Source organism: Oenanthe melanoleuca, chromosome Z, assembly GCF_029582105.1.
Source record: "Oenanthe melanoleuca isolate GR-GAL-2019-014 chromosome Z, OMel1.0, whole genome shotgun sequence".
In the NCBI taxonomy this organism is placed as follows: domain Eukaryota; kingdom Metazoa; phylum Chordata; class Aves; order Passeriformes; family Muscicapidae; genus Oenanthe; species Oenanthe melanoleuca.
Genome location: NC_079362.1, coordinates 6,409,929 through 6,437,081, shown reverse-complemented (window position 1 = coordinate 6,437,081; position 27,153 = coordinate 6,409,929). Strand labels below are relative to the sequence as shown.

Sequence of the window (27,153 nt, the reverse complement as noted above, 5' to 3'; positions counted from 1 at the left end):
CACATTCTTCCCCAGAGCTCTTGCATTCAGTAAATTTACCCAGTGCTAGCACAGTGAAAAGCAATAACATTTAAAAAGCAGATTCCACCCTTGCCATGGTGGTGCTTGCTTTATCTCCCAAACGTTTGGTGCTGTGCTGATCATGAGGAGAACACTGATTTCTTTATTTTCTTTTTATTTCTTTCTTTTCTTTTTATTTCTTTCTTTTCTTTTTATTTATTTATTTTATTTTTATTTCTTTTTTTTTTATTTCTTTCTTTTCTTTCTTTTTATTTCTTTCTTTTCTTTCTTTTTATTTCTTTCTTTTTTTTTAATTTATTTTCTTTCTTTTTGTTTCTTTCTTTTCTTTTTATTTATTTATTTTCTTTTTATTTCTTTCTTTTTAATTTCTTTCTTCTCTTTTTATTTCTTTCTTTTCTTCTTATTTCTTTCTTTTCTTTTTATTTCTTTCTTTTCTTTTTATTTCTTTATTATTTTCTTTTTATTTCTTTATTTTGTTCTGCAGCCACTTGGTACAAGATAAGGCACCTGCAGGCTCCAGATTTGATGGTGTGAGTAAAAGGAATTTGCTGCCTTTCCAAATTTCCTCCCACCAATGGGTGGCCCTTGCAATCTTCCTTGGAGGGATGCCCCATCCCTGAGAGCTGCCACGTTTTTGTGGGTGGCAGAATCTCCAGAATCAAGATCTCTGTGATTTTCACTAAGAGATGTGAAAAGTGCTGCCCTCCTTGTCTTCCCTCCTCCTTTTCCTCCTCCCAATCAGCCTCTGGGGTGGCTTGCCACTGTTCTTTTTCATTAAATTATCTACAGAGCCAAAACATTGTGGAGCCAGGCACAGGTGCCAACAAAACTGAGTCACACACACACACAGAGCAATGAATCATTTGGGGCTCAGCTGAGACCTTGGCACGTGTGTGACTGTCCCACACGTTTGGTTTTTGGTTTTTTTTTTTGTCCCACACATGATTTTTGCTGTTGGTTGTGCCCAGGGTTCCTCACACTCTGTGTCATGCATCTGACAGGGATGCTCAAAGTATAAATAAAATTATTTAGAGGATTGTCAGTGCTCTGCAGGAGGTAAACCCAAACAAACCCAGATCTTGGTGCTGGTTTTGTAGCCTGATTCTGCTGTGTGTAGTTGGAGCCTTCACAAATCCACCCTGGGAATACAGACAGGTTAAATAAAATACAAGCATGTGCTGCCTGTGAGGATTTTGGGGATGATGCAGCCAGCAGCACAGGCACTGCACCTGGGTGTTTTAGGGAACTGGGATTGAGGGTCCAGGCACTCAGGGGGGATGTGGGATGCAGGAGGCTCATCCCCAAACCAAGAACAGAAATTGGGGAGAGCTTCCATCCATTGAAAAGGAAAATGAAATTTGTGGGGTGGATGCACTGGAAGACTCTGCTTTCCTCTGCTGAATTTGCCTTTAAGGGTGTTGATATCCTGCTGACAAGTTACCCTGGACTGTTTAGTTTAAGGTTTTGTGTTTGTTTCTTCCACTGTGCCTGGAAAAGGGAGAGGCCAGACAGGCTGATGCACGTCAGCAGAGATGCCAAAGCCTGTACCCTGCAGCACTTTGTTCTTGTTTTTTGTTTGTTCCTGTTTTGTTTTGGTTTTTTTGAGGTTTTTTTTTTTTGTGCCAGGAAGTTTTTTTTGTGCCACCCCAGAGAGTGGGGCGGTGGAACCTCAGATCCAGGGACACAGCTCGTTTTGGGATCTGCTTAATTAGCAGCATGCCTCATTGCAGCCTCCCTTTGTCTCCAGCACCAGAACCCTTAGCAGGAGAATTTGCTGCTCCACAAGGCTATTTCTTCACCAAAATGTGCAGGGAGATTCACCCCTCCATGGCAATTGGAAATGTTTGTCTGTGGTTGTTCTGACTCCTGGTGAAATGTGAGTTGAGGTGCAAGAACCAGCCTGTGGGATTTATTTTTCTCTTATTCTATATTTACATATATCTATGTACACAAACAGCAGGATGGGGATGCTGGAGCAGCTGTCTCAAGCTTTTATTCCATCACAACAATCAGTCTCATTTTACAGAACCAAGGGAGAAGGAACAGCTTCAGCTGCTGGTACAGCACACCAAGTTCTCTTTGTGACAAATTCTTTTAACAACTTTCTATCCAATAACACAATGTTAAAAGCTGGCAAGTGTTTGCTCAGGACAATTAATTACAATTAATTTAATTACAATTAAAGCTACATGTACATCTTGCTTTGAGCAATGCTTGTAACAGCTTAAAACAATGGATAAAGGTTCATTATTAACCTTACATATTTTTATTGTCTTGTGTAACATATTTTCCTGGTTCCTCTCTCTACACAGCTCCCAGCCCTGTTGTTTCTTGTCCTTGCATCTTCAGCATTCTTGCATTTCTCCATTCTGAGATCTGTTTCACACAGCTCTCTGAGAGTTTTATCCCTTTTCTATTTCCCACAGTGGCCCCTGTAAAATGTGAAAATGTGAAATGCTGCCCCTTTCCCTCCTCCCTCTTTCCCTTGGCACGGGGCTGGGGATTGCTCAACCCCTGGAGCTGTCTGGAGCACAAATCCCTGCAGTGAAGGGAAAATCATCTGCAGCCCAGGAGAGACAGAGACGTGCACAACTCCTGGGACCGTGTCAGAATGAGCCCAAAAAATCTGGAGACACCATCAGAATGATGAGTCTGTCCCCTTCTAAATGGACTGGAAAAAAGTTATAGGCAGCCTTTCACCCCCTCAGGATGAATTCCCTAAATGGGAAGGAAAGGAGGGAGAAATTTGGAGTTTGAAATAATAAATTGTTCCTGGAAAAAAGAATAGCTTTGTGGGGTTTTCCCCCCTTTTTTTTTTTTAGAGAAAAATAAAACGGGCTGACTCATGAACCTTCATCCCCATCCCTACCTGGTCTCTTTTTTTTTTCCCTTTTGGACTATGCCAGCTCAGATTTTCTCTGTGCTGCAGGATGCATGAAGCAGGTTGGAAAAAGAAAAAAAAGTTATTTCAAAGAAATATTCTCCAATTGCCTGTACTAGGTATGGCAACATGGATTCAGACTGAATGAATTAAGCTTTTATTTTGGAACATTTAGGGCAGGAAAGCAGCAACATTGTCTGTTCTAATGAGGCCAATGTGCCCTGAAGGCTTTACTTGTCATGGAGTCCCTTTCTTTAGTCCCAATCCTGACACATTTCCAGTGAATTTTTCACTGTATTTTTTAAATTTAGTTCTTGTGAATACCTGATAGGGCTGGAGACCCCCAGAAAAATGCCAGCTGAGAAATGTCTGGGGCCTTTATAAATTTCTTTAGGGCTGCAGGGCTCTTTGCAATCCAGAATGGACAATTTCCATTTCCTTTCATGCAGGATTTGGACTCTGCAAAACTGTAAATTTCACCCAGTGGCTTCCAGTTCTGTCCCAATTATTTGCTAAGTGCTGTTTGTTAAGAAGTCATCTGGTCTTTATTTAAAGCCTAGGAAATTAATTGAAACTGATGGAGGACTTCCACAAATGACAAACTCCATCAAACTCATCGGTTTCAACCTGATTGAAACAATACTTCAGAACCTTTTTGGCCTAATATTTGTTTTTGTGGATAAGCTGGGGTAGAATGAATGGCCTCTTTTGTGAAATTTTGCCTTGAAACTGTGGTGTTGTACTGCCAGGTTTTCATTACAATTACTTTTTATGTTTCACGTCTGTCACTAATTCAATATAAACTTAACATAACAGGAGTTTTAAATATGTCCAAAGCAAGTTCTTAAATACTGACCTAAACCCATTACAAGCATGAACAGGCATGGATTTTTAGCTGTGTAAGCTCAAAAATAAATCAGGCCAATAAATGAAGTGTGGAAATTAAATGGCACATCCTGACTCAGTTTTCATTCATTCTTTTGCTCATTAGACTCATGGGGACATTGGGGCTGGGAACATCCTGGGACAGTGGAAGTGTCCCTGCCATGGCAGGGGGTGGAACAAAGTGAGTTTTATTGTCCCATCCAACCCAAACCATCCTGTGGTTCCACAGTTTGTGTTTATCTAGTGGAACCTGCTGTGACCCAAGTCTTTTGGAGTCACCACCATGATTGTGATGATGCTCTCAACCTGAAGAAAGCAAGAGGCAAAAACAGTTTAAGAGTCAAGTTTGGAGACAGAGATGTAAGGATCCTGCACTCCCCAGACCTCAAGCTCAAAAAATTGTGCAAAACTGGCCTCTGGTTTCTCCTTCCCTACCAGAGCAAATAAAAGCAGCTTCCAGTTGTGTAGAAAATCATCAGAGCAAGGAGATAACCCACAATAGGGAATGATACTCCATGCTTGCCAACTACATTTTACAATTGTTTCGCTGCTTATTGGAATTTTGTCCAAGTAAACACAAGAAAACCATGTCCATATCCCTGGGAAATCTCCCCAAGAAATTTAGATATCTATGCAGAAAAGGTGATTAATAAAATTCCCCGAATGGCATGGGACCATGAGACTGTGTTTCTCCTTCCCTACCAGAAAATATATCTGTGGTCCCTAAGAATGAGTCCTTCCTCCCTGTGTTCCAAGAAACCAGAGAGAAACAGGCAAAAAGGAATCTCTGACTGCTAAAGCACGTTACAGAATCAGCCCATTTTATTTTTCTGGAGTGGAAACATCACTGAAGGGCATTTTTCTTTCAATTGATTGGGGCAGTGTTTTCCTCATGTCTAGATCTGACTTCCTGAGCAGAAGACATACTTTTACAGAATGCTGTTCATTTAAACTTAGAGAGAAAAAAAAAAAAAAAAAAAAAAGGGAGGGTGGGGGTCAGGGAAAATATTTTCTCCCTTAGCTTCTCAAAAATATAATATTTTTCTGTATTTTTTGATTTTGGCAAAGACTGCAGTGTATGCCAGCCAGAAGGTAAGTAAAGTAAAATACAGTCAAAGACTGCCCTTGTCCACATGTTTGAAATGGACTACCAAAAATGCATCATTTTTTCCAACATTTTTGTTGGGTGGAGCGGGGAAGGTGATTCCCCCTTCACACCCTAACATAAATATTTATACAGAACAGCTCTAGCTTAACCTGAAAGGAAAATTCTGAGAGTGCTGCAGAAAGCCTGTGGCAGGAAATAAAACCTTAAAACAATTTCCATCAAATTTCTGGCTCTGGACACGATGTCGTGGGTTTGGAGCCAAACAAACGGCCCTACAGAAAACCCTGAGGGTTTTTTATTGACTACATCTTCACAAACTGTCTCTGTTACTCACCAGCCACTGGAAAAGGAGAGGAGGAAACGCTGTACTGCCTTGGGAGAGCACTTTAAATGAGCCTGCTGTCCTTGACTACCTCCTCACTGGAAAGCAGAAGAATAGTGAAAGGACACCCTATCCAAGGGGGGAAAAAAATTGCACAGCATCACAGACACAAAGGGGATGTATAAGGGATCACAGGACAAGCACTTGTTTTAAAAATAAAAGGGTCTTTTGTAAGAGGATGGGTGGTTTGGGTTTGCTGGAGATTGTTCAGCTCTTACTTTAGGGAAAAAAAAAAACAAGAACGTGCCCCCAAGTGCTCTCCTCAGCCAGAAACTGATTTTGAAAGCTAATTAAGCTGGTTCTTACAACAAGCCAAATTTTAGGATGTCCTTTTTCAATATAATACTGCTGATGTGAAGGAAGTTTTCAGAAAGACCACTTTGTCAGCAATGGTAATTTTCTGTGCTTTTTACATTATGGTTTTTATGTTGAGGTGATGGCAAATGTCACCATCACCAGGATGAAGCATCATGTCCGGATGAGCACCAAGGATGCATCTCTTGCTCTTCATGTTATGCATTTTAAGCAACTTTCAGCTTGGGGAAATGCAAATAAATGGATAAATGCATTTATAGTGCATTTATTATAGATAAAAATTTCTTAAGATGAGCTGAGCACTGGAGTTAGACCTGTCCCTGATTTGGGTTAAACCTCATGATTATCATGTGGCCCCTTTGCCAGTGCCTCAGTTGGAGGCTTCACTGCTTTGCAATGAAAAATAAATAAAAAAAAACCCAGTAAATTTTGGTTCTATCCTGTTAGGGAATTCTTGTTTTTCACTGTATTCCATCATGAATGCACACTGACTTACCACTGGGTCTCCACTCATGGTTAAGCACCTGAGAAAGTGAGGAGTAAAGGAATGAAGGCATCACTTCTCATCCTGACATCACCCTCACAGCCTAGGTCACTATTCTGATGGTGGCCCTGTGAGGTGGACACAAATCACAGAAGAGTTTGGCAAAAAAACATCAGTGATTTTGGGCAGTAAGCAAATTGAATTTCAATAGAATTCTGTATATTTAGCACAATGCCAAAGATTTTAATGTCATATATAATTACAGCAGCACTGTAAGAAAAATGTTTTAACAAATCCCAGGGCTGTATGAGATGAGAGGTGTTTGTTTCCAGCATTCTGGGTTTCTTAGGCTGCACTACAGGATGTGACCAAAAGTTTGTACTCTGTCACCACCTGTTAACCCAGCTGGGGCAGTGCCCCTGATCTCCTGGCACACATTATCTGCTCATGGGCCATCTTTAAACCAGCTGGGCAATCATCTTTATCTTCCCACAGCCCATCCTCCCTCCAGGAGATATCTCCTGTTCATGGCCAGTGAGTCCCAGGGCATGACTGATAAAATTCCATCATCCCACTGGGAGATGCTCCAGCCAGGGGAGGAGCCAAGCCTTTCCTACCCAGATAAAAACTGAGATTTTGGACACCAAGGAACCTTCTTTCCACTGGATTCCAGAGGAAAACCAGACCTTTGCACATCATCCCTGGAGCTTCAGAGGAAACTGCACCTTCTCCAGGAGCACTGCTCCAGCTGAACCACATCTGCCCCTGCAGGAGGATGCAGCCACCATTGAATGGGACTGTGCCAACACCCTGACTGACTGACGGGTGTCAGCTTGGATTCTGACTCTGGCAGGGCTGGGATTGTTCTGTGTAATACTGCATTGCTATTTTAATTTTCCTAGTAAAGAACTGTTATTCCTAATTCCCATCTCTTTGCCTGAGAGCCCCTTCATTTCAAAATGATAATAATTTGGAGGGAGGGGGTTTACATTCTTCATTTCAAAAAAATTTCTGCCTTTCTCAGCAGACACCTGTCCTTAAACCAGGACACTGGGACATTTCTCCTACATGGGCTGGTTTGGGATGACTGGGTTGTACTGGGCAGCACCACCAGCCCCTCTCCAAATTCCCTGCATGTGCTAACCTGTAGGGAAGCACCACTTTGCAGTTTTCTCCCTCTCAGAAACGCAGAGTTCAGCCTATCTGCTCTAGTCAGCCCTAAATTGCTCTGTGTAATTAGCCAATTAGCAGCTGTCAGCGAGCCCTAAAGCACCTCTCCCAATCTGGGATTTCTGTAAGATACAACAATTTTTGGGTGTTCATAATGCTATCACAAAAGGAGGCAATGCCTTTTGTTTTATTTGGAGGTTTGTGTTCAGCTGCTCTGTGCAGATTGTCAATCTGCACTGCCATTTCCCACAGAAATGAAACAAAATCCCTCATCAGGACTCCTGGAAACAGGATAAAATGCAATGTCAGCCTGGAGGAGGTGTAAGGATGCTACTTGCTCAATATGGCTCATTAAAATTACTTTTTGAGAACTTAAACCTTGAATATTTAATTTTCTGGCTGAAAATCTCAATGATCCATCCAGGACCTGAAGAAGACTCCAGTGGGAGTGATTGGGGACAAAAAGTGTAGCTCTGGGGCTGCTGCTGAACAACTGGGCTGTGAAATATCTTTCAGTGTCTCTTAGGTTCATCTGGTGGCTTTCTCCAGCCTGGGTGGGCACTGCCTTGGCTGCATCAGTGCTAAAGGTGTGAGAGATTTGTGCAGGAATGGTCTGGTGGAGCAGGGATTCCTCAGAGTCCTTGAGTTTGTTTTCTTTCACTCAGTGAGTTACGTTACCAGAGGGAAAAAAAAAAAAAAAAATTTAATATACACACTGCTTTGCATTTTTAATAAACAGGCATTTACCAAATGAACAGGGGATCCTTAAACAGCTGAGCAAATGTTACAGCTTTAAAGACAAATTGTTTGCAGCACGTTTTTACTGAAGAGTTCTGATTAATAAACCACTGCTTTGCATCTGGGGAATGTGGTGGATTTATTAAGGTGGACTTTTAATCCCTGCCACTATGGAAATATTCCACAGTGCTGTTCAGATGCTTGATCTCAGGGTTCTCCTTCATAAATCTAAGTCATGTTCCCTGGGTATAATTTTTAGCCTGCTAAATGTGGTTTAGGCAAAGAATTTGATAAAAGTGTTTATGTTGTAGGATATGGGTCTTCTGTGTGAAAGCTGGACTGGAATGATTGCTTAATTTATAATGGAAATTAAGTTTAAAAAGCTATGCAAAAGTAGATATGAATTGCTGACTGGTCACAGCCTGCTCTTCCCACAGCCATGCATAAATTTTGTTGTAGGGAGGGTCTTATGTGGACACAAATCAGAGTGTTGTGGTGATTGTGGGGTGCAAGGTCTCACAGATTTTTGCTGAAATAGCCCTCTGAGCAGAGGTCTTCCCAGCCCATGTGGGCTGAGCTGTGAGTGGCTGCACTCAGGAGAAAGAGGTGCAGAAATGCCCCAGGGCATGCAGTGGGTGGGGCTGGGACCACAAAATCTTCTTTATGTTCTTCTTGAAATCAAATTTTGGCTTTAAAGGGACCTTAATCCAGCTCCACTCCCTGCCATGGCAGGAACATCTCCCACTATCCCAGGATATTCCAAATCCCAACGTCCAACCTGGCCTTGGGCACTGCCAGGGATCCAGGGGCAGCCACACAGCCAAATTTCAGGCTTTGGAAAAGTTATAACTTTGTAACTGCTTCTGAAAAGGTGAGAAAATGGCTAAAAATGGGTAAAATACATCTTCTTGAAACCTTCAAGAAGGACAGCTGCCTGTTGTTGAACAGAAAGCTGCTGGTATCACTCCTGAGTGAATGAGAGAATGGCAAAACACTGTGGCAGTGTTAATTTCCTGAGAGTTCAAGTGAAAATCTTTGCATTTCTGGTTTTGAGGTAGCTTAAACAAAGCCTTTTGGCCAGATCCAAAGTCTGTGCAGAGAGCCCTGGCACCACCAATATGTGCATGCAGGACTGTGCTCAGCCTTCTCCATCCTCATCCCCTTGGCATGGGGAGACTGCCCCTGACTCTTTGCTCCCATTTTCCATAGGACCTTTAGGAAAAAAAAAGAGAGAAAATTAAGTTTCATTCTTAGCACCAAATCAAGTGATGGAGCTGTTGCCTGGGCTGACTGCCTTGATGACTCTGTCACACAAGGTTTTTATAATTTAATCTCCAGTGACCATCAGACATTGAGAAAATGTAGGGTGGGGAAATACTTTATCAACAATTCTCATTGGAACTCCTCCTGCTTGAATTGTATTTTAATCAAAACTATCCTCTATCTGCATCCAAAGCTAGCACAGCAGGTTATATCAGATATTTTATCCTTTTTTTTGTTGTTGTTACTGCCCCACCTGGGGCAGCAGAAGCACCCTAATTCCCATGTGACTCTCCATGACAAGTTCCTCAGCTCTTAATTTTTTTGAGCTCTAATTGTGTTTTAAAAGGGAAGACAATCCAAATACAAATTCACTTTAGTAATTATATTGATACCCTTGTTGCTGAAATTTCTAAATGAGGTACAATATAGAAAAAATTAAAAATCTTCTAGCCTGTGAGAAATAAAAAATTCCCCCTTGAAATCCATGAATTCCATGTACAGTTAATCTTGCTTGAATTATTACTGCATTGCTTCTGCAGCTTGGAAAAGCCTTTTTAAAGAGTTTGCCACTCTTTGGCTGAAAATTATCAAATTCTTTTGTATTGTGGATCAGCGTGGAAACTTTAGCCTTGAAAAATGCATTGGGAAGTTGAACATCTCTATAAATAATGTTGATTGTGATTAAGAATGATCATAAAGAAGTGCCAAGATTGTGTTTATTTCACACGTTTTTTTTTGTCGTTGTTGCTTTTTTTGTTTGTTTGTTTAGTTTTTCATGTACAATTTTTTTTCCCTTTTGAGGCTTATATGCTATCTTTAGAAATTTGTAAGGCTAGGTGTCAAGTTTTCAATTATTCAGCCTTGAAGGTCATGTTTCAAAAATGGGAAAGGCAGTTTTTCCTGGCGCCGCCCCGACACAGTCCAACTATCTCTGAGGTAACTTGAGAGGTGTTTGGAGAAGCTGTGAGAGTTGAAACCCTTTTTTAGCTCTGTGTTTTGGGGGAATTCTTGTGCATTTGGATACCACCTCTTGGGGTAACAAAGGAAAAGGTGTTACTATGGAACCAAGATGTAGAAAAATGAAAAAAAGGGGCTAAAAATACCCCAAATGTTAGTTTTTGTGCTGAGTGCTCCATTTTCCAGAACTAAATATCCCAAGAAACTCCCCTGAGACAAGCTGATGCAGTAAAGCTGAGCTACACTTGATTGCAGTCAGTAACAGCATAAAAATCTTATTTTAACTGGCTTTGCACAAAAGCAACGCTGGGTGCATGCTGATCACTGCATTGATCTCTAAACAAAGGAATGTTTTGCTGGTTTCCCACAAAGAATGGGCAGAAACCAGATTACCTGGATCTTTTGGAGGTGATTAGGATAGGGAGGCTTGATGGAAGTGGTTTGATTGCAGTTTAGGGCTGCCAGCTTGCAACACAGCTGGACGAGCCCAAAAGTCACTCTCAAACCTTGTAGGTTTTTTTCTCATTGTTTTGGCAAGCTGGAAACAAAAACAAACAAAAAAACAAACAAACAAAAAAACAAACAAACAAAAAAACCAACCAACAAAAAAAAAAAAAACAAAAAACAAACAAACAAACAAACAAACAAACAAACAAACAAAAAATCAACCCAAAAACAACAAAACAATCAAGTTTTAAAATGTAATTTTGTCTGGGAGCCCTGGTTCATGGCTAAATGCTTTGAGGGGCACCCAGTGCCCACTGCCAGCATATCCCAACACCATTCCATGGGAGGGCTTGGGAAGGGAGAGCAGGCTCTGGGGAATGCTCTCCTTCCACAGCCAGCCACATCTGCACCAGCACAATGATGAACTTTAGGGCTTTTTTTTCCACCTGGTTTCATTTTAGTTCAGGCCCTGAAATGAAATTCCACATTATAGATGTGTTGTGTAGACGACCCAGGGCTCAAGGATTGGTTCATATATTCCCTTTTGGATGGGATGAATTGATGTTCCACCTCATCCCCAGCTCCAAATTCAGTTTCCTTCAAAGAGAACCTAAATCACATGCACAAAAACTGTGTAAAACAAGACTGAGGACAAAAAGGTGGAGGTTGTCAAGAGCTACACTTCAAAACCACATCACTGCCCTCAATTAATTGCACTGATATTCTTTTTAATGTAGCTGACCTTAATCTGTGTGCATAGCATTTAATTTGTCAGCTAACTGGAGAAATCACTCTTATTTTCTGTTATAGTCAAAAATTTAGGAACACTTAGCCAGCAGATGTTTAAGTCCAAGGAAGAGCTAAGCAGGGTCAAGTGATCAGTTTAAGTATTTCTTCCACTAGAAGTAGAGGCTATTTATTATTCCACATTATTCCATATTAATAACATAAATGTGAATGTCAACATGACAGAAATGCTGTTGGCTTCTTCCTGTTGTCCTTCCCTCTGGTTTTTGAGGCATGGTTTTCTTGCCCCTGGTGAAAATTAAAAGATTCCAAGCCAGCAGGGCTAACAAAGAGCTAAAACCTCATGAAAAACATCCTTGAAACTGAGGGAAGTGCAGAGCCACAGAGCTCATGCTTGCTACCACAGAGTGTAAATTCATTCCATGCCGTGCTTTTCATTCTAATTAATTGTAAGAAGCAAAGTTCTGCTGCAAAGAAGGTTTCTTAATTTGTCTCTCTTGTGTTTGAGCTGGAACAGCAAAGTTCTTAAATGTGACCTTTATCTACATATAAAAGAAAACAAGGAACTTGATTTTGTTCTATCTATTAAAGAAATCAGGGTGAAATTAAGTGGCATCATATATGTAAGTATAATGAATATCTGCATAGGAAGTAAGAAGCTGAAATGCCTCACAATATATATTTTAGGCAAAGAACAAACCCCAGACTGTCCTTGCTCAGTACCAAGAAATGCCATTTTGGGTTTGTCTGCTGGCATTTAAAAAAAATAATGCATTAAATACCCACTGGGCACACTGGAAAATGTACCAGTGAATAATTCATTAGCTGAGCCCTCTGTTAGGGCTGCTGTCATTTGTCAAACAAGTGCTTGCCTCTGGCAAAATATTGAAGAAATAGAGGGGCTTTACAATTTACACTGTTGTAGCTTTATGGATTGAGACATTCTTAGACCCCACTTCCAAAAAAAATCCTCCAAATTGAGGCTTGGCAGAGAAAAAGAAGAAATCCCTTCCAAACTCTTGATTTACTATTGTAAAAGTTTTTTTGTTTTTTTGTTTGTTTTTAATTTTATGGTTAAACATTTAGTCTAATCATCATTATTAAAATATAGCATACTCTGTGTGAAAGATCAGGAACTAAATTATTGATTTCTGTTGTCTTTCCTTTTTCTTCTTCAAGAGCCTTTCAGGAGCCTGCATGTATTAAAAGGACCATCACTGTTCATGGCACAAGAAGACGAAAAATTATTTTTCAGTTCTTATATTTAAGTAATTTTCAGCAGTGCTGGGTGTGGTTTGTTTGATTTTTTTTTCCTCAATACTTCTTGATTTTAAATCTCTTTTTTTTTTTTTTTTTAATTTGAAAGCCAGAGAAATCTTGTCTCTTTATATAACAAATATCCTGGCATGGAGATTTTTCTGCTCCACAATGTATTTGTTAATCTGTTGTAACTGCTTCTGAAAAAGGGAGAAAATGGCTAAAAAATGTGTAAAATTCATCTTCTTGGAACTTTCAAGGAGGACAACTGTCTGTGGTTGAACAGAAAGCTCCTGATATCATTCCTGAGTAAATGAGAGAATGGCAAAACACCGTGGCAGTGTTCTTAAATTTCTGAGAGTTTGGGTGAAAGTCTTCACATTTCTTGTTTTGAGGTAGTTCCATCAAGTCTTAAATGCAGGCAATTCCAGACATGGAGACAGTGACTCTATTTTGAACAGCAAGATATTGCAGGGAATCTGCTGCTATTAATTATAATCTTTATTTCAAAGGGCAGTTTTAATAATGTTGTGAAGTGAAAATGTTGCAAGTTTTTTTTTTGTTTTGTTTTGTTTTATTTTTTTGTTTTTGTTTTTGGTTTTTTTTTTCTAACTGCATTATCAGGAAGTAAAGGATATTAATTTCAAATGTGTATTAATGATACCACGGATTTCCCTTGCCCTGAGTGACAGATTTTCCAAATTTCTTTTTGTCCTGTTGCTAGACATGGCCCATGTACCAAAACCTTATGGAATATTAGTATTTCCCAGCTGAGTGGTGCAGTGCAGGCAAGTTTCAGGGTTAACTTTCTGGCACAGATCAATAAGAGAATGCAGAAATAGTGTGATTACAGAAGCTGAAAAGCTGGCCAAGTTCTTTGAATAATTAATTCTCGTTTGATGCTGGAAATTTTTCTTGTTTAACTTTACAAAGAGGTATTTTTGTTGCGTTTTAATTTCTAAGGCTGGAGGATTATATTAATAATTTAATAAATTTCCTCATTCATGAAACACTGTTCTACATGCAATTTCTAGAGATGGATGTGCATCTCAACCATAACTATAAAAAATAATTTTAAAAGCACCCTCCTTATTTATGGTTAATTTTATTTTAAAAGATGGCAGAAAACGCAAAGAAAAAATTGGTACTTGCACTTCTACTTTAAAAATGCTTCAAAGAAGCATAAACCAAAGGATCTGGAATACAATTATCTTTATTTTCTCTGTGAATCATATTCACAGAGCAGTTTTTCCCCTCCCACCCCTTAGTTTCATAATCATGTTGTTTACTATAGCAAAGTATTTTCAAATTTTGGCCTATTCCTTTCCCTGTTTGTGTTTCCTGGGACAGAAGTAGAAGAATGGTCATTCAATAAGGAGAAGTCCTCATATTGGAAAGAACAACATGATTTAATTGTTGTTAATTCATGGGCATTAAAATTCTGATACATTGTGAAGTAGAAGATAATGACAGAGAACACGACGCTAACAATATTCTCTCATGAACAGAAAAAACAGCACAGGCTTTAATCCAGTTATTAAGCTGCTTTTTGAAGTTTTTATTCAAGCACCTAGCTAGCTTAGTTGAAAATAAGAAAACATCCTGACATTTGACATTACAAAAGGAAATGGAGTCATTAGCTGTAAAAATAAATATAATTCGTGTCTTTTTTGTCTATTTGCGCCCACTTCTCAGGTAATCATACACATTTCTTATGGTTTTTACACCTGCTTACATTAGAACTAATTATTTCTTTACACACTTGTTGGTTTTGTTTTTTCCCCACACACAAACGCATTTTCACCAGGCTAATCCAATTAGCTGTTATAACATCGAGTAACGTCGTGCACCAATACAAAGACTAAATCTAATTTGGGTCGATACACAGACCTAAATCTAGCCTGGTCCCAAATCTGACTCCTCGTGAGCTCCACACAAAATTTGGAATTGTGACCGCGAGGCGAGCGACGCCTCCCGCGCGGAATTGCGGCAAAATCCGGTAAAACTCGGTTTTCTGTGGTCACTCAGCATCCCTCTGGACAGCCTGCCCTCCTCCTGCTGCCCAGCCAGGGCAGTCCCCTGGGCAGGTGTGCAGAGCCTGCTCAGCCACCTGGGGTTGTGCTGGGTTTGGGGGATGCTGCAAGCAGGGCAGGGGCAGGGGATGCTACGCCCAGACCGCGGCTGGTCCAGGGAAGATGTGGACGCAGAAGGCAAAACACAAGAGCAAGCCTGAGATTGCTGTGATTTAGGACCTGACCAGCCATCTCCAGAGCTTTGCAAAGTTGGTGAAAGGCTGAGCTTGGCCTTTCCATCAGTGCCTTTGGTCTAGCAGTGAGGGCACTTCAGCCAGCCCCGCGAGTGGGTTGGATTTGTAAATTTATTTTTTTTTTAATGCAGGCAAAATATAATCCCCATTCCTGCAAAAAAAAAAAAAAAAAAAAAAAAAAGAAGACCTTAAAAAAATAAAAAAGATGTGTCTGGGTGAAACCCTGTGGGGGTTTCTTTGGAGAGGTACCAAAAAAAAAATTTCATGAGGGTCTCTTCACCTCTGTGCAATAAAAAAACCATGCAGCCTCCTCCAGATGTAGCAGATCTTTTAGGAGGGTAGAGCCAGCTGCACAAGGCTCCCCTCTTTACAGCAGCTCTGGATCTAGCTGTGATAATTACTTGGATGCTCTCTACAGCTTTTCCCATCCCACAACCTCCCTGTCCAAACTTCAGAAGAAAAATTGGAGAATCGTCTGCATTTTTTCAATTTATCTGAAGGTTGGATGGAGGAATGACATGCATTCCTCTTGATCATGGTCCACTCTTGCATATCCCACTCTTTATCCTGGTTGGATGTTTAACATCTCCATTTCCATTTTTTTCTCCAAAGGTTTCAGAGAAGGCTCTGAATGGCCTGAGAAAATGCGTGAAATGGGCACTGATTTTAAAAATGGCTGTTCAAAAAAGGTTGCATGGCTTTAGGGGCTTGACCTGTTGTAAGTCTCTATTTATAGCTAAGGGATACCATTTAGAGAAAATCCAATTCCTAGTGGATTAAAAAAAAAAAAGGGGTTTGGCACTGAGATTGCTCCATCTGTAAAATATGAACAGATATCCACAGAGGATGCAACTATCCCCAGAAGGATGGAAATTTGCTTCTGAGCTCAATGAGAATGAACTCCAGTAAAATACATCTTAACTCTATGGCCCCTTTCCATATCTTGCTCCTCATTTGCTCACAGAGTCTTAAAACAGGACTACAACCACTCTGGGAAAGAGATTTATTTACTCACATCCAAGGGAAAATAGCTACACCAAACCATCCATGAAAGCATACAGCTTGTGTCCTAGCTGGATAAATACCACTACACCTCATTTAAATTATGGAAACAGTGGGTAGCTACAAAACTTTGCTTAAATACAAATGTTGGTCCTCTGAGTTCTTCATAGTCAGCAAGCGTAGAGTAGGAAAAAAGAGTTCTCCATTTTTAAGTGGTAGAACCAATACTGGATAGAGAACACCAAAAACCACTGAAGAGATTACCCAAGACCAAGATATTTTTAATCAATGGCCTCTCTGCCTTTTTTTTTTTTTTGGATATCCAGCTTGAGTGAGACACCATAAGTGGAGTAAATTTTCAGAAAGCCTCGAGCACCTGCTCTCTGAAAAACTGGTTGCATTAAGGTATCTGAAGATGAGCACCAAGAATTGCTGCATCCAAAGTGAGTTTGCATTAGAAATCCCAAATTCCCTCCAACTGGTATTTAGGGAGGACCTAGTGCTTTAGGCAGCTCTGAAAATCCTAGGCACCATGCACAGTGAGTGTTTTTCTCTGACACTGGCAGATTTAGGTAAACATCTTCCACCTAGACCACTGCAGATTCAGTGAAAATAAGTATTTCAATAGCTTTATTTTCTGTTAACTCTAAGGAGGACTAACTAAATAATTCAGGGCTAGCGATACTATATTATTTCACTGATAGTTTAAAAAACAGATGTACTTTTTAGATACAAGTAAGATGAAAGGAAATGAAGTGTTATGTTTTTTTTTTCTTTTTCTCTTCTAAAACTCAATGGCTGGTTTCAGATTTTGTCTAATAGTCTTTGCTTAGACTTCACCACTTTAAATATTTTTTTTTCTTATTTTTATTTCATGTGATGTGTAAATAGCTAAGAAATATTAAATATTGTAACGTTCTTTAATTAAGACAATAACATTTCAAAGGCTAATGTAAAATCAAGCTGCTAAAGTTTACAATTTCTCTGTCCAGCAGTTCATTTATACAACTGCCCTGAGTAGATGCTATTATGCTGCTTAGCAAATGGCCTTTAAGAGTTTAAAAATAGCTCAGTAAAGCTACTCAAAGGTAATACAACACTTCTCAGGCATCTTAAATTGGAGATAAGAAGAAAACAAGAGTTTCCTTGTTTGTTAATTATTCACTCAATGATTTATACACAACAAAAACACAATTGAAATGTTCAAGAGAACTAATTGTGCTTTTTCCTATGCATGGGACCATGAGCTTATTTTTCAGAAAGGCAAGGTTTGAAACTGTAAAACTAGTCCTATTTTTGTGGACCGTTTCAGCTGCTTTTATTAAACTCTTTGTTGCTCCCATGTGAACCAGTGAAAACAGTTATTTGCTAACATATATTGTTGTGAGATTTCTTTCAGAAACCTCACTGATCCCCTTTAACAAAAAGATTGTTTTATTTTAAAATTCCTGTCATAATCAATTTGCAGTGTTTCTCAAACTGCTACAAATATGTAAAATCTGTGCTTTTAAAAGCTTCTGCTTTGAGTAGCCTTACACTCCATAATTGTGCCCTAGCAATTGTCAAGCTCTATTGCATGCCCCATTCATGAAAATTATAATTTTTTTTTTTTGGGATGACATAGCTTAAAGAATTTGAATCTAAAAGTTTCTTACCTAGAGCTCCCATTAAATTATATTAATTTAAAACATCTGTGGAACGATATTTTCACAAATAAAAGAAAAAAAAAAAAACCCAAAACCACTAAAACAAAAAAAAAACAAACCGATGGGTTTGCGGGGAGGGAGTGTCTATGGAAATGACTCTTTACAGTAAGTAAAAGAGGTTTTCTATGAAAATTACTCTTTACAGTAAGTAAAAGAGGTTTATCACAGTTTTGGTAGCTTGCGTGAGTTCGTAACGCAAAAAAAGAACAAAAAGAAGACAAAAAAAAAAAAAAAAAGACGCATTTAAAAAAATTAAAAAAAAAAACAAAAAACAAAAAACAAAACAACTTTCACGCTCTAGGTGAAGCCCCTCAGTTGTAGGCCCTGAAGCAGTAGACGCCGTAGAGCTTGTGCTTCTTGTCGGGGAAGCCGACGAAGCGCACGGCGGCCTCGCTGGGGCTGCAGCGCTTGCGCGGCCGCGAGATGGGGTAGCGCACGCTGCCGTCCGCCAGCCAGCCCGCGTCGCACCGGTCGTAGCCCAGCAGCTTCCAGGCGGCGAAGATCTGCCCCACCTTGGCGATCTGGGAGCCGTCCTTCAGGCACGCCTGCACGGCCTCGTCGTAGGTCAGCTTGGTGGGGTGGATCAGGTAGTAGAAGCGACCTGGGGGCGAAGAGGAAGGAGGAGTTAGAGGCGTGAAATTTGGGTGTTAGCGGTACCAGCTTTTCCAGACTTAAATCCTGGGGTCACAGAATCACCAGGTTGGAAGACTCTGTTGGAATAAGGCAGTAGAAGCGACCTGGGAATGAAGAGGAAGGAGGAGTTAGAGGCATGAAATTTGGGCGTTAGTGGTACCAGCTTTTCCAGACTTAAATCCTCGGGTCACAGAATCACAGAGTTGCCAGGTTGGAAGACTCTGTTGGAACTAGGTAGTAGAAGCGACCTAGGAAGGGGAGGAAGGAGGAGTTAGAGGTGTGAAGGTTGGGCGTTTGCAGTGTCAGCTTTTCCAGTCTTAAATCCTGGGATCACAGAATCACAGAATTACCAGGTTGGAAGATAATGTTGGAACCAGAGAGTAAAAATGACCTGGGATGGGAAGAAGGAGTTAGAGGTGTGAAGGTTGGGCTTTAGCGGTACCAGCTTTTCCAGTTTTAAATCCTGGGGTCACAGAATTACCAGGTTGGAAGACTCTGTTGGAACCAGGTAGTAGAAACGACCTGGGAACGAAGAGGCAGGAGTTGTTAGAGGTGTGAAGGTTGGGTGTTTGCGGTGCCAACTTTTCCAGTCTTAAATCCTGGGATCACAGAATCACAGAATCACCAGGTTGGAAGATGCTGTTGGAATCAGTAGTAGAAACGACCTGGGAAGGAGAAGGAGTTAGAAATGTGAAGGTTGGGAGTTAGCAGTGCCAACTTCACCATCTTAAATCCCGGGATCATAGAATCACAGTTACCAGGTTGGAAGATGCTGTTGGAACCAGGTAGCAGAAGCGACCTGGGATGGGGAGGAGGAAGGAGGAGTTAGAGGTATGAAGGTTGGGCGTTAGCTGTGCCAACGTCACCATCTTAAATCCTGGAATCACAGAATCACAGAGTTACCAGATTGGAAGACACTGTTGGAACCAGGCAGTAGAAACGACCTGGGATGGGGAGGAGGAAGGAGGAGTTAGAGGTGTGAAGATTGGGCATAAGAAGTGCCAGCTTTTCCAGCCTTAAATCACAGAATCACGGAATCACCAGGTTGGAAGATGCTGTTGGAACCCTGGCCACTGAGAATTTTAGGCTTTCAAATTTTAGGCTTTTTTTTTTTTTTTTTTTTTTTTTTTTTGTGCTTACAAGAACTGACCCCCAAGAGAATACTGCTTTTGACCTGAGGCTGCGGAGAAAGCTTCCAAAATTGAATTATAGTGATGCCTTGGGTTTTAGCTGTTATATTTTTCAGAATCTCTGCTGCTTAGTGTGTAAATCAGAAACTTTATATTAGGTGTTACTTCACAGAGTAGTGACAAAATAATTTCTTTCTAGCTAGAGAATCAAGGACACCCAGTACTCAAAAAGCAGAAACAACAGCAAGGAAAAGAGGGAAAGCCAGGGGAATGAGAATTCACAGCCTGGGGCTGTGCTTGGATAATTGACTCCAATGTGTAGATGAACCAAAACTTATAAAAGTGTAAAACTTGTCACCAGGATCCATCTTGGATTTGATTTGGGTGTAGCCCTGGCCAGGCTCTTGCACTGCCCAAGCTGAATCCTTTCAATAAATACCTATTTTATTCCTCTTACTTTGTCTAGTCTCTGTTCCAGGTTATCCCTTCCAGGCAAGAATAGAACTGGGATCATGGGTGTGTAGTTTAAACAGAAATGTGTAATATCACATGGTGGAAAACTTGGAGTTTAAGGTTTAGAATATAGTAATAGGTAGAAAGCAAGATGGAGGTTTAAGGGGAGAGGCCTAATCTTTTTTTACACCTTCTTCTTCATGGGTCTATGTGATCTTGTTTAATTGGATAGAAAAATCTGCATTGTGGGTCATGGGTGGTTGGTTATTGGATTAAAAGCAAAAATAATTTAGGTGTTCGTTCTTAATTAGACAGTTTATCCTTAAAAGGCCTTGTAAAGAGACAGATAGGGCTCCATTTTTAGCTGGTTAGATTGAGGTGCTGTAGAACTCACTGTAACATGGATAAGAATTAATAAACAGCTGAATCTGAACAAGAAATACTGTCTCGCACATTTAATCCCGACCCTGGCAAAAAGAAGATAAAACACAAAGACACCTTCAAGATCATTGAGTCCAACCCAGCCCTAACACCTCAACTAAACCATGGCACCAAGTGCCACATTCAGTCTTTTTTTAAAGACATCCAGGGATGGTGACTCCACCAGCTCCCCAGGCAGACAACTCCAGCATTTTATCACTCTTTCCACAAAAACGTTCTTAACATCCAACCTAAATTTTCTTTCTCTCCTTCTGTCAGCTGTTGCCTGGAAAAAGAGACCAACCCCCACCTGACTACAGCCACCATTCAGATGATTCTATGAACCTCAACAGTGTTGCCTAAAGATTTTTACTATTAATGTACTTTTCATACATCCACAGCTCTGTGTACACACAGTTATGTAGCTCCTGGTATTTTTCCCACTGTTTCTTTCAGATTTTAGAGTAATAAGCTGACCTTCTAACACATTCCTGAAATGCTCTTTGGTTTTATTTTCAAGTAGAGGACCTACAAGAAGTAATAACAGGAATTGGGGGGATAGAAACCCTTGCACCAACCCAAGGGGCAGCTGAATCTCCTATTGGATGTACCTCTTCCAATCCTAATAAATCCTAAGATATCCTAATCAATCAACCTCATAAAAATTGGAGAAATTTGATATCAGTGTGCTCATAGCCCATGACTATGGATATACCTGGAAGCTTCCAATAAGGAACTGCTTTTTTTATCTTACCATTTTAATACTGTGGCAAGGGTTTTCTTTCTGCTTTGATTTCAGGCAACAATACTATAACACTGGCTTTTGAGAAAAAATTGAGATGTTATGTTGAAGTATCATGTGAAACAGTGGTTAATTTAGGTCTGTGCCAGCTGGAGGATAATAAATAAATAGTGATTTTTTTTTTTTTGTATGGTGAGGAAAGAAAAAAAAAACTTGCTCAAAAACCAACTCAGGTATAGAAAACAGACTAGCTGAACAGGAAAAAAAAAAAAAAAAGGCAATGCTATATCTATTTTATTTAATTCTGCTAATATCAAAGCATAGCATCTCCACCTGAATTTATATTCAGTGATAGCATTTAGGAGAGGGCAGCTGCAGGTAACACATGCTCTTTTGCTGTCTGACAAGGTGGTGACCTTGTTTCTGATTAAATACAAGCAAAAAAAATTTTTGTTTAATGAGAAAGCCAAGGTATCAAACAGCTTCTCAGGAGGAGAGTTTGAGCCTGTGGTAGAGCAAAATTATGTCTGTTGTAAGTCTTCACCAGCAGTTCTGCAGCTCTGTTTCTCTTTAATCATCAAAGGGAATATCCTCTCCACAACACAAGACTGAACTGATAGTGCTGCTAAGAAAAATGTTCCCTGTCTCAAGGTAATGAAAATATATGCCAGAAAATAAAGCCCAAAAAGCAAAGTCTCCCCTACTAATCCATACACAGCAATAATATTAATATTGACTCAATTTATCAAGGCAACAAACATTCTTTGTAAGAATTTCATTCATTATATTTGGGGTTATTTATCATCACTGATTTGGCAGCCAAGTGGACTGCAGAAGAATCGTGTTTCTTTGAAGGCATTCAATAATTTCTAAGTAAATTCACAACTTTTCAATCTGCCTGTTCCTGAAAAGGAGAGTTAGCTGAAAAAAGGAAAGCACTTTATTCTTGTGGGGCACCTTCTAATTCCAGAGCACACTCTTTACTGTTCAATTAAGAATGTACTCCAGAACAATATTCATTTTCTGCCTCACAAAAATCAGGGAGATACACAGAACTCTGCTTAGTATGAGATTACTTTCTTGGTGAAGAAAAAGTGGTGAGCAAGCAAACAGCTGTGTCAGCTTCAGATTCCTGTAAAAATCAAACAGGATTTCTTCTTCTAAATGAAGGAAACTCAGGTCAGATGGCAATATAAAGGTAATTGAATTAACCCTGTCTAAAGGTTATTGTATAAATAACCTTTATTTGTTTTATTTATTATATATATATATATATATATATATATATATATATATATATATATGTATATATATATATATATATATATGTATTTCTATAGTATATCAAGGAAAGAACAATTTAAAAGGAGGCATTTACATTGCAGCTGTGGTGGAGAAGAAACTTTTAAAAATTTTGTTGCTGTCAGAGTCAGAATCTACAGAATTCCCACAGAAAACTGTTGAGAACAGGTAATCAACCCTTTGTAAAACACTTCTAAAAACTCTGTTTCTGCAAGTTGAGAGCATTTACAACGTGCTGCTAAAGAGAATGTTTACTAAATGGGATCCTGTTGATACACTACCAAGAGGTTTCCCCAAAGCAAACAGGATTTTTGATTTTGGGGAACAGGGGTTTGGACTGATAGTGTGTAAACTTCACCTAGTTTATGAGCTCCTCTCCAAACCATATGTCAGTGGATGTAATTTCCTATTGATTTGCAGGAGGGTCAGGCTTTTGACATATGACATCAATTCTAAAAACTCTTATACTCTGCTCCTTCCTCAAACAGGAGAAATTTAATAGCAAACCCCACAGAGGTGCAATATGTATCCAGAATGTCTGATTACATAGAATTCCATTAATAAACACCCTACAGATTTGAAGGGTTTTTTTATCCCCCCTGATAATAGTTGGGAAGGGTTCCTAACTGCTCAATCTCAGAATTCATTAATTGATGTGGAAGGAGAGGGAGGAGTTTATTGTCCCTCTCTCATTAATGTCTGGTGGCTGAGTCACTTCTGCAGAGGATTTGACTGAGCCTGATTTGACTCCTCACACCCAAACCATGGGGCAAACCTGCTCAGACCCCATCTATAACAGCTATTTTAAGATTTTGTGTGTAACAGAACAACTTAAAGAGGAAAACTCCAGCCACTGACCTAAATACCCCACACCCTTGAGACTGGGAGTTTGGGGGATGAATCACACTTGGACATTTCTTCAAGCTTAGTGCTAAATTGAGAGGTTTATTAGTAAGTCTCTCTTAAAAAAAAAAGGAGAGAGATATTTAAGACTGGTAAATATTTTGACATCCAGTGATCCTCTCAAATGGCTGAGTTTGAATTAAATATGTGAGAATTTTTTTTTTTTTAAACATACCAATGCCGGTGACTCAGAAGCAACGACTCCTAATAAAGGCTGTGTAATTTTATTTTGGGTTTAATTTCTGTTTTTGGAACAGTTGCTACATGTTCCCAGGGATAAAATACACTGAAATGTTCAGATGAACACTCAGCATTATTCAGACAGGACTTTCCACAGCTTTCTCCCATTTAAATGGCAGATGTGGTTGGCTTGTCACATGCACTGCTGTAATAAACAGGTGGCTCACAGCTGTGCTTTTAAAATGCTCTCTGAAATCCATTCTTTGTGTTCTTAACTTTGTTAAAACAAGGTTTTTACTTGATTCTCCTAGGGCTGATGAAAGATCAATTATGCACTATGGTTCTGTGGACAAAGTATATAACAAAATGTATGTTAATGAGGAGAAAGTATAATGCAAGATGTACCTGGTTTTATTTTCGTTGAAAATTATTAATTATAGAGGAATTGATAAATATATTTACATTTAGCTCTTTTAGCACTTTTCAGTGTGAAAGATTCTGATGGATTTTCCTTCAAAAAGAAAAAGTGCTGCTGTCCTTCAGAAGACCTTTGAAAATAAATAAAGAGTAACCACCCAGCTCTTCCACTATACATTCCTTGGTTTATGGCTATCAGTCTCTGTGGGGAAGATTGTAAAAAAAGGATAAATCTGCATTTAATTCCTCAAATTGATCATCTGGGGAGATTGTATGGGAGAGGAGCATCCCCATTCCTTGGGAGGAGGCAAGGAGAGAAACTGGGGTGATCTGCAGCCCTGGAAAAGATTTGGAACACGTCAGGTTGTGCCTCCAAACAGGGCAGGAACCCCCAGATTTCCTAAGATGAGCCCTCAGGCACCAGGAAATTCCAATGTGGAATTTCCAAATCTAAGTTAGACACTGTCTGCCTGTGTGCATTAATTTTCAATAGCCTTTATCAGCACAAGGAATGTAAAAACAGATTGGGAAACATATTGCCAGAAAACATTTTGTTATTTCACAACATTTTGATGGATTTTTTTGATGGTAGCATCAGGCTGGTGTTACTCTTTGCTTTGTTTTATGAAGCACATCTCTACTTATTCTTATAAACTGGTACCTTGTTGGTACTATTAGATATAAAGGGTATGAAGTGATTTCATGTTCCTGGATACAAAACATGAACAAGTCTTGCATGAACCAACAGAAAGATTTGAGTATAAATCAGCTACACAGGCAGAACAAAATGTGTAAGTATTGTATTTGCCTTAGTCTATGAAAAAGCATCACAGAGGGTAATTTCATGAAGTAACAAGATTAGTTGATGTTGCACTTTTGCTCAAATTATTTCCCTGTGCAGGTAACAGAAAAAGAAAAACATGCAAATTTTTATTTTGCTGATGGTATAAACCTGTCATTTTTAACCATTATTTTTTGTGTATCCTGGTCATCACAGCTGGGATCCAATAATTCCAGAGTGAAAACATAGAACCTGGATTTGAATTCACTGCACTGATGACTACAGTTTCATTTTTTCACCTAATGGATAAATACCATGTCTTTTACCTTTCTTCTTCAGGTAAAAAAACCAAGCTTTGCATGTATTTCAGACCAAGATTTTTTGCTTTTACAGCTGAATTATTTGAAATTGAACTGTTCTTTTAATGATCTCTGAGATCATAATGTATTTGGGGAATATTTTCCCTTTAGAGAAACCATTTAGAAGGTATATAAAGCTCACTCAACTTTTTTTTAAAATAGAAACTCCCTCAACTGATTTTTTTTTAAACTCTCCTTATGCGTCCCTGCTCCTGTGGCCCCTGGCATTTTCCCATCTTCCATTACATAAAGTTGAAGGCTCCTCTGTTTCCTACTATCAGGAGACTCCAGCAGCCACTGGGAATGCACTGTGTCCTAACCACCTTAACCACCTCTCATTTTCCTTGGCTGTTCCTGAGCTGAGAGAATCAATATTGGGTCTTGCAGAAATGGCTCTTTTATTTTTCTTTTTCTTTTTTTTTTTTAATTAAATTAAATTTTTTTTTTCTTTTTTTTTTTTTTTCCCCTGCAGCCACTATCTTTGGCAGTTGTGGCAAAACGTGTAATTCTAACCTATTATAACCTTTTCCCTCTGCAGTGAGAGGGCTAACACATGCCACTGAACAGGCTTACCCAAAACTCTGCACTGGAAACAGGGAGCTGGCAGAGTGGCTGGGTTATTTGTGGATATGGAGGTGAGGTTGGGACAAGGAATGGTGGAGAAGGCAGCAGGGACTCGTGAGGAAAAGGTGGAGTTAAGGGAATGGAAGCTGAGAGAGGCAGAAATTTGGATTTTCAGCTGGTTTCATGGGAGATATTTGACACTGAGTTTTAGGGAATATCTATCTATCTATTTATTTATCTATCTATCTATCTATCATCTATATATCTATCTATATCTATATCTATATCTATATCTATATCTATATCTATATCTATATCTATATCTATCTATATCTATATCTAATCTATATCTATCTATATCTAATCTATATCTATATCAGCTGTATCTATCTACATATATATCTATATCTATCTATCTATCTATCTATCTATATCTATATCTATATCTATATCTATATCTATATCTATATCTATATCTATATCTATATCTATATCTATATCTATATCTATATCTATGTTTCTATCTATACCATCTATCTATATATCTATATCTGTAATATATAACATATATCTCTATCTCTATATTTATATAATCTATATCTGTATATCTACATGTCAATATATCAATATATCTATAGCTCTATATCTCTAAATCTCTATATATACACCTCTCTTTCTCTTTTTCTCTGTCTCTCCCCACCACTGTTGTGTAATGTTCTGTCTCCAGGTCAGTTTGAAGATTCCTCAAGGCTGAGATTCATGTCAGTGTCTTGTCTCTAATTGCTCTCCTACCTAATCCTCACCTCTCCTTTCTCCTTCTCCCTCTTTCTCTCTCCTTCTATCACTACACAGACAATATTTATCTTAGTCAGTACTTATTATTAGTTCTTTCTTTCCCAGAAATTATCTTTGTTCCTTAAGAGATGCTGTTCAGCTTCTGATGTGTAAAGGGATGATCAGTGAGCAGTAGTTGAAAGGTTTTACTCTGCAAGCATTAGGAAAAGTGCAGCTATCACGTTTTAATTATTTTTGCTTGATTAATTTGTACCTTGGTGACATTTCTAGAGTACAGGGTTAAATCTGTACAGAAGAGATGAGTTCATACAGGATTCCACTTTTGGATAAATGAAGCAAGAAAATTTGAGCCAGAATTTAATGGGATGAAGCAGTAAGATAAAAAAGTCAGCCAAACTTTTGTTTCAGATCACTTTGGACCTAATGTAACACTGTTGGCTTGAGGATGTGTTTGGGTTTTTCTGTTGAAGTTTGGGGGTTTTTTGGATTTTTTTTTTTTTTTTTTTTTTTGGTGGAGGTTTTATTCTTGTGTGTTTTTGTTTTGTGGTGGGGTTTTCTTTTTTTTTTGAGGAGGGAGTTGGGTTTTTTTTTTTTGAGTGGGTCTTTTCCTGTGAAGGGTGGGGCAGACTCAGCACTGGAGCACATCTGAAACCAAGGCTTATGTTTATTTTTTGCTGTTCTGTAGGACAAAGCTGCTTCACTGTGGATAAGCAATCTGTATTTTAAATAAAAAAGGCCATGCTTCATGGTCTTAGTGGGCTGCAAGCCAAACATGTGCAAAGCTGTGTAGGAATTATCCACAAGTAGGATACTGAAGAAGACTGAACATTCACAGCAAGCATCCT

The 27,153-nt window shown here is 39.2% G+C and overlaps 1 protein-coding gene across 1 annotated transcript in view; it reads right to left on the bottom strand.

Moving 5' to 3' along the window:
- Nucleotides 1–16,052: 16,052 nt before the first annotated feature.
- Nucleotides 16,053–27,153, bottom strand: part of HAPLN1 (hyaluronan and proteoglycan link protein 1) — a 38,983-nt gene continuing 27,882 nt past the window's right edge. The window contains exon 5 of the mRNA XM_056513922.1: nt 16,053–18,230. Within this exon, the coding sequence (XP_056369897.1) occupies nt 17,941–18,230 (290 nt within the window). The 3' untranslated portion in view covers nt 16,053–17,940. The remainder of the gene's footprint in view (nt 18,231–27,153) is intronic.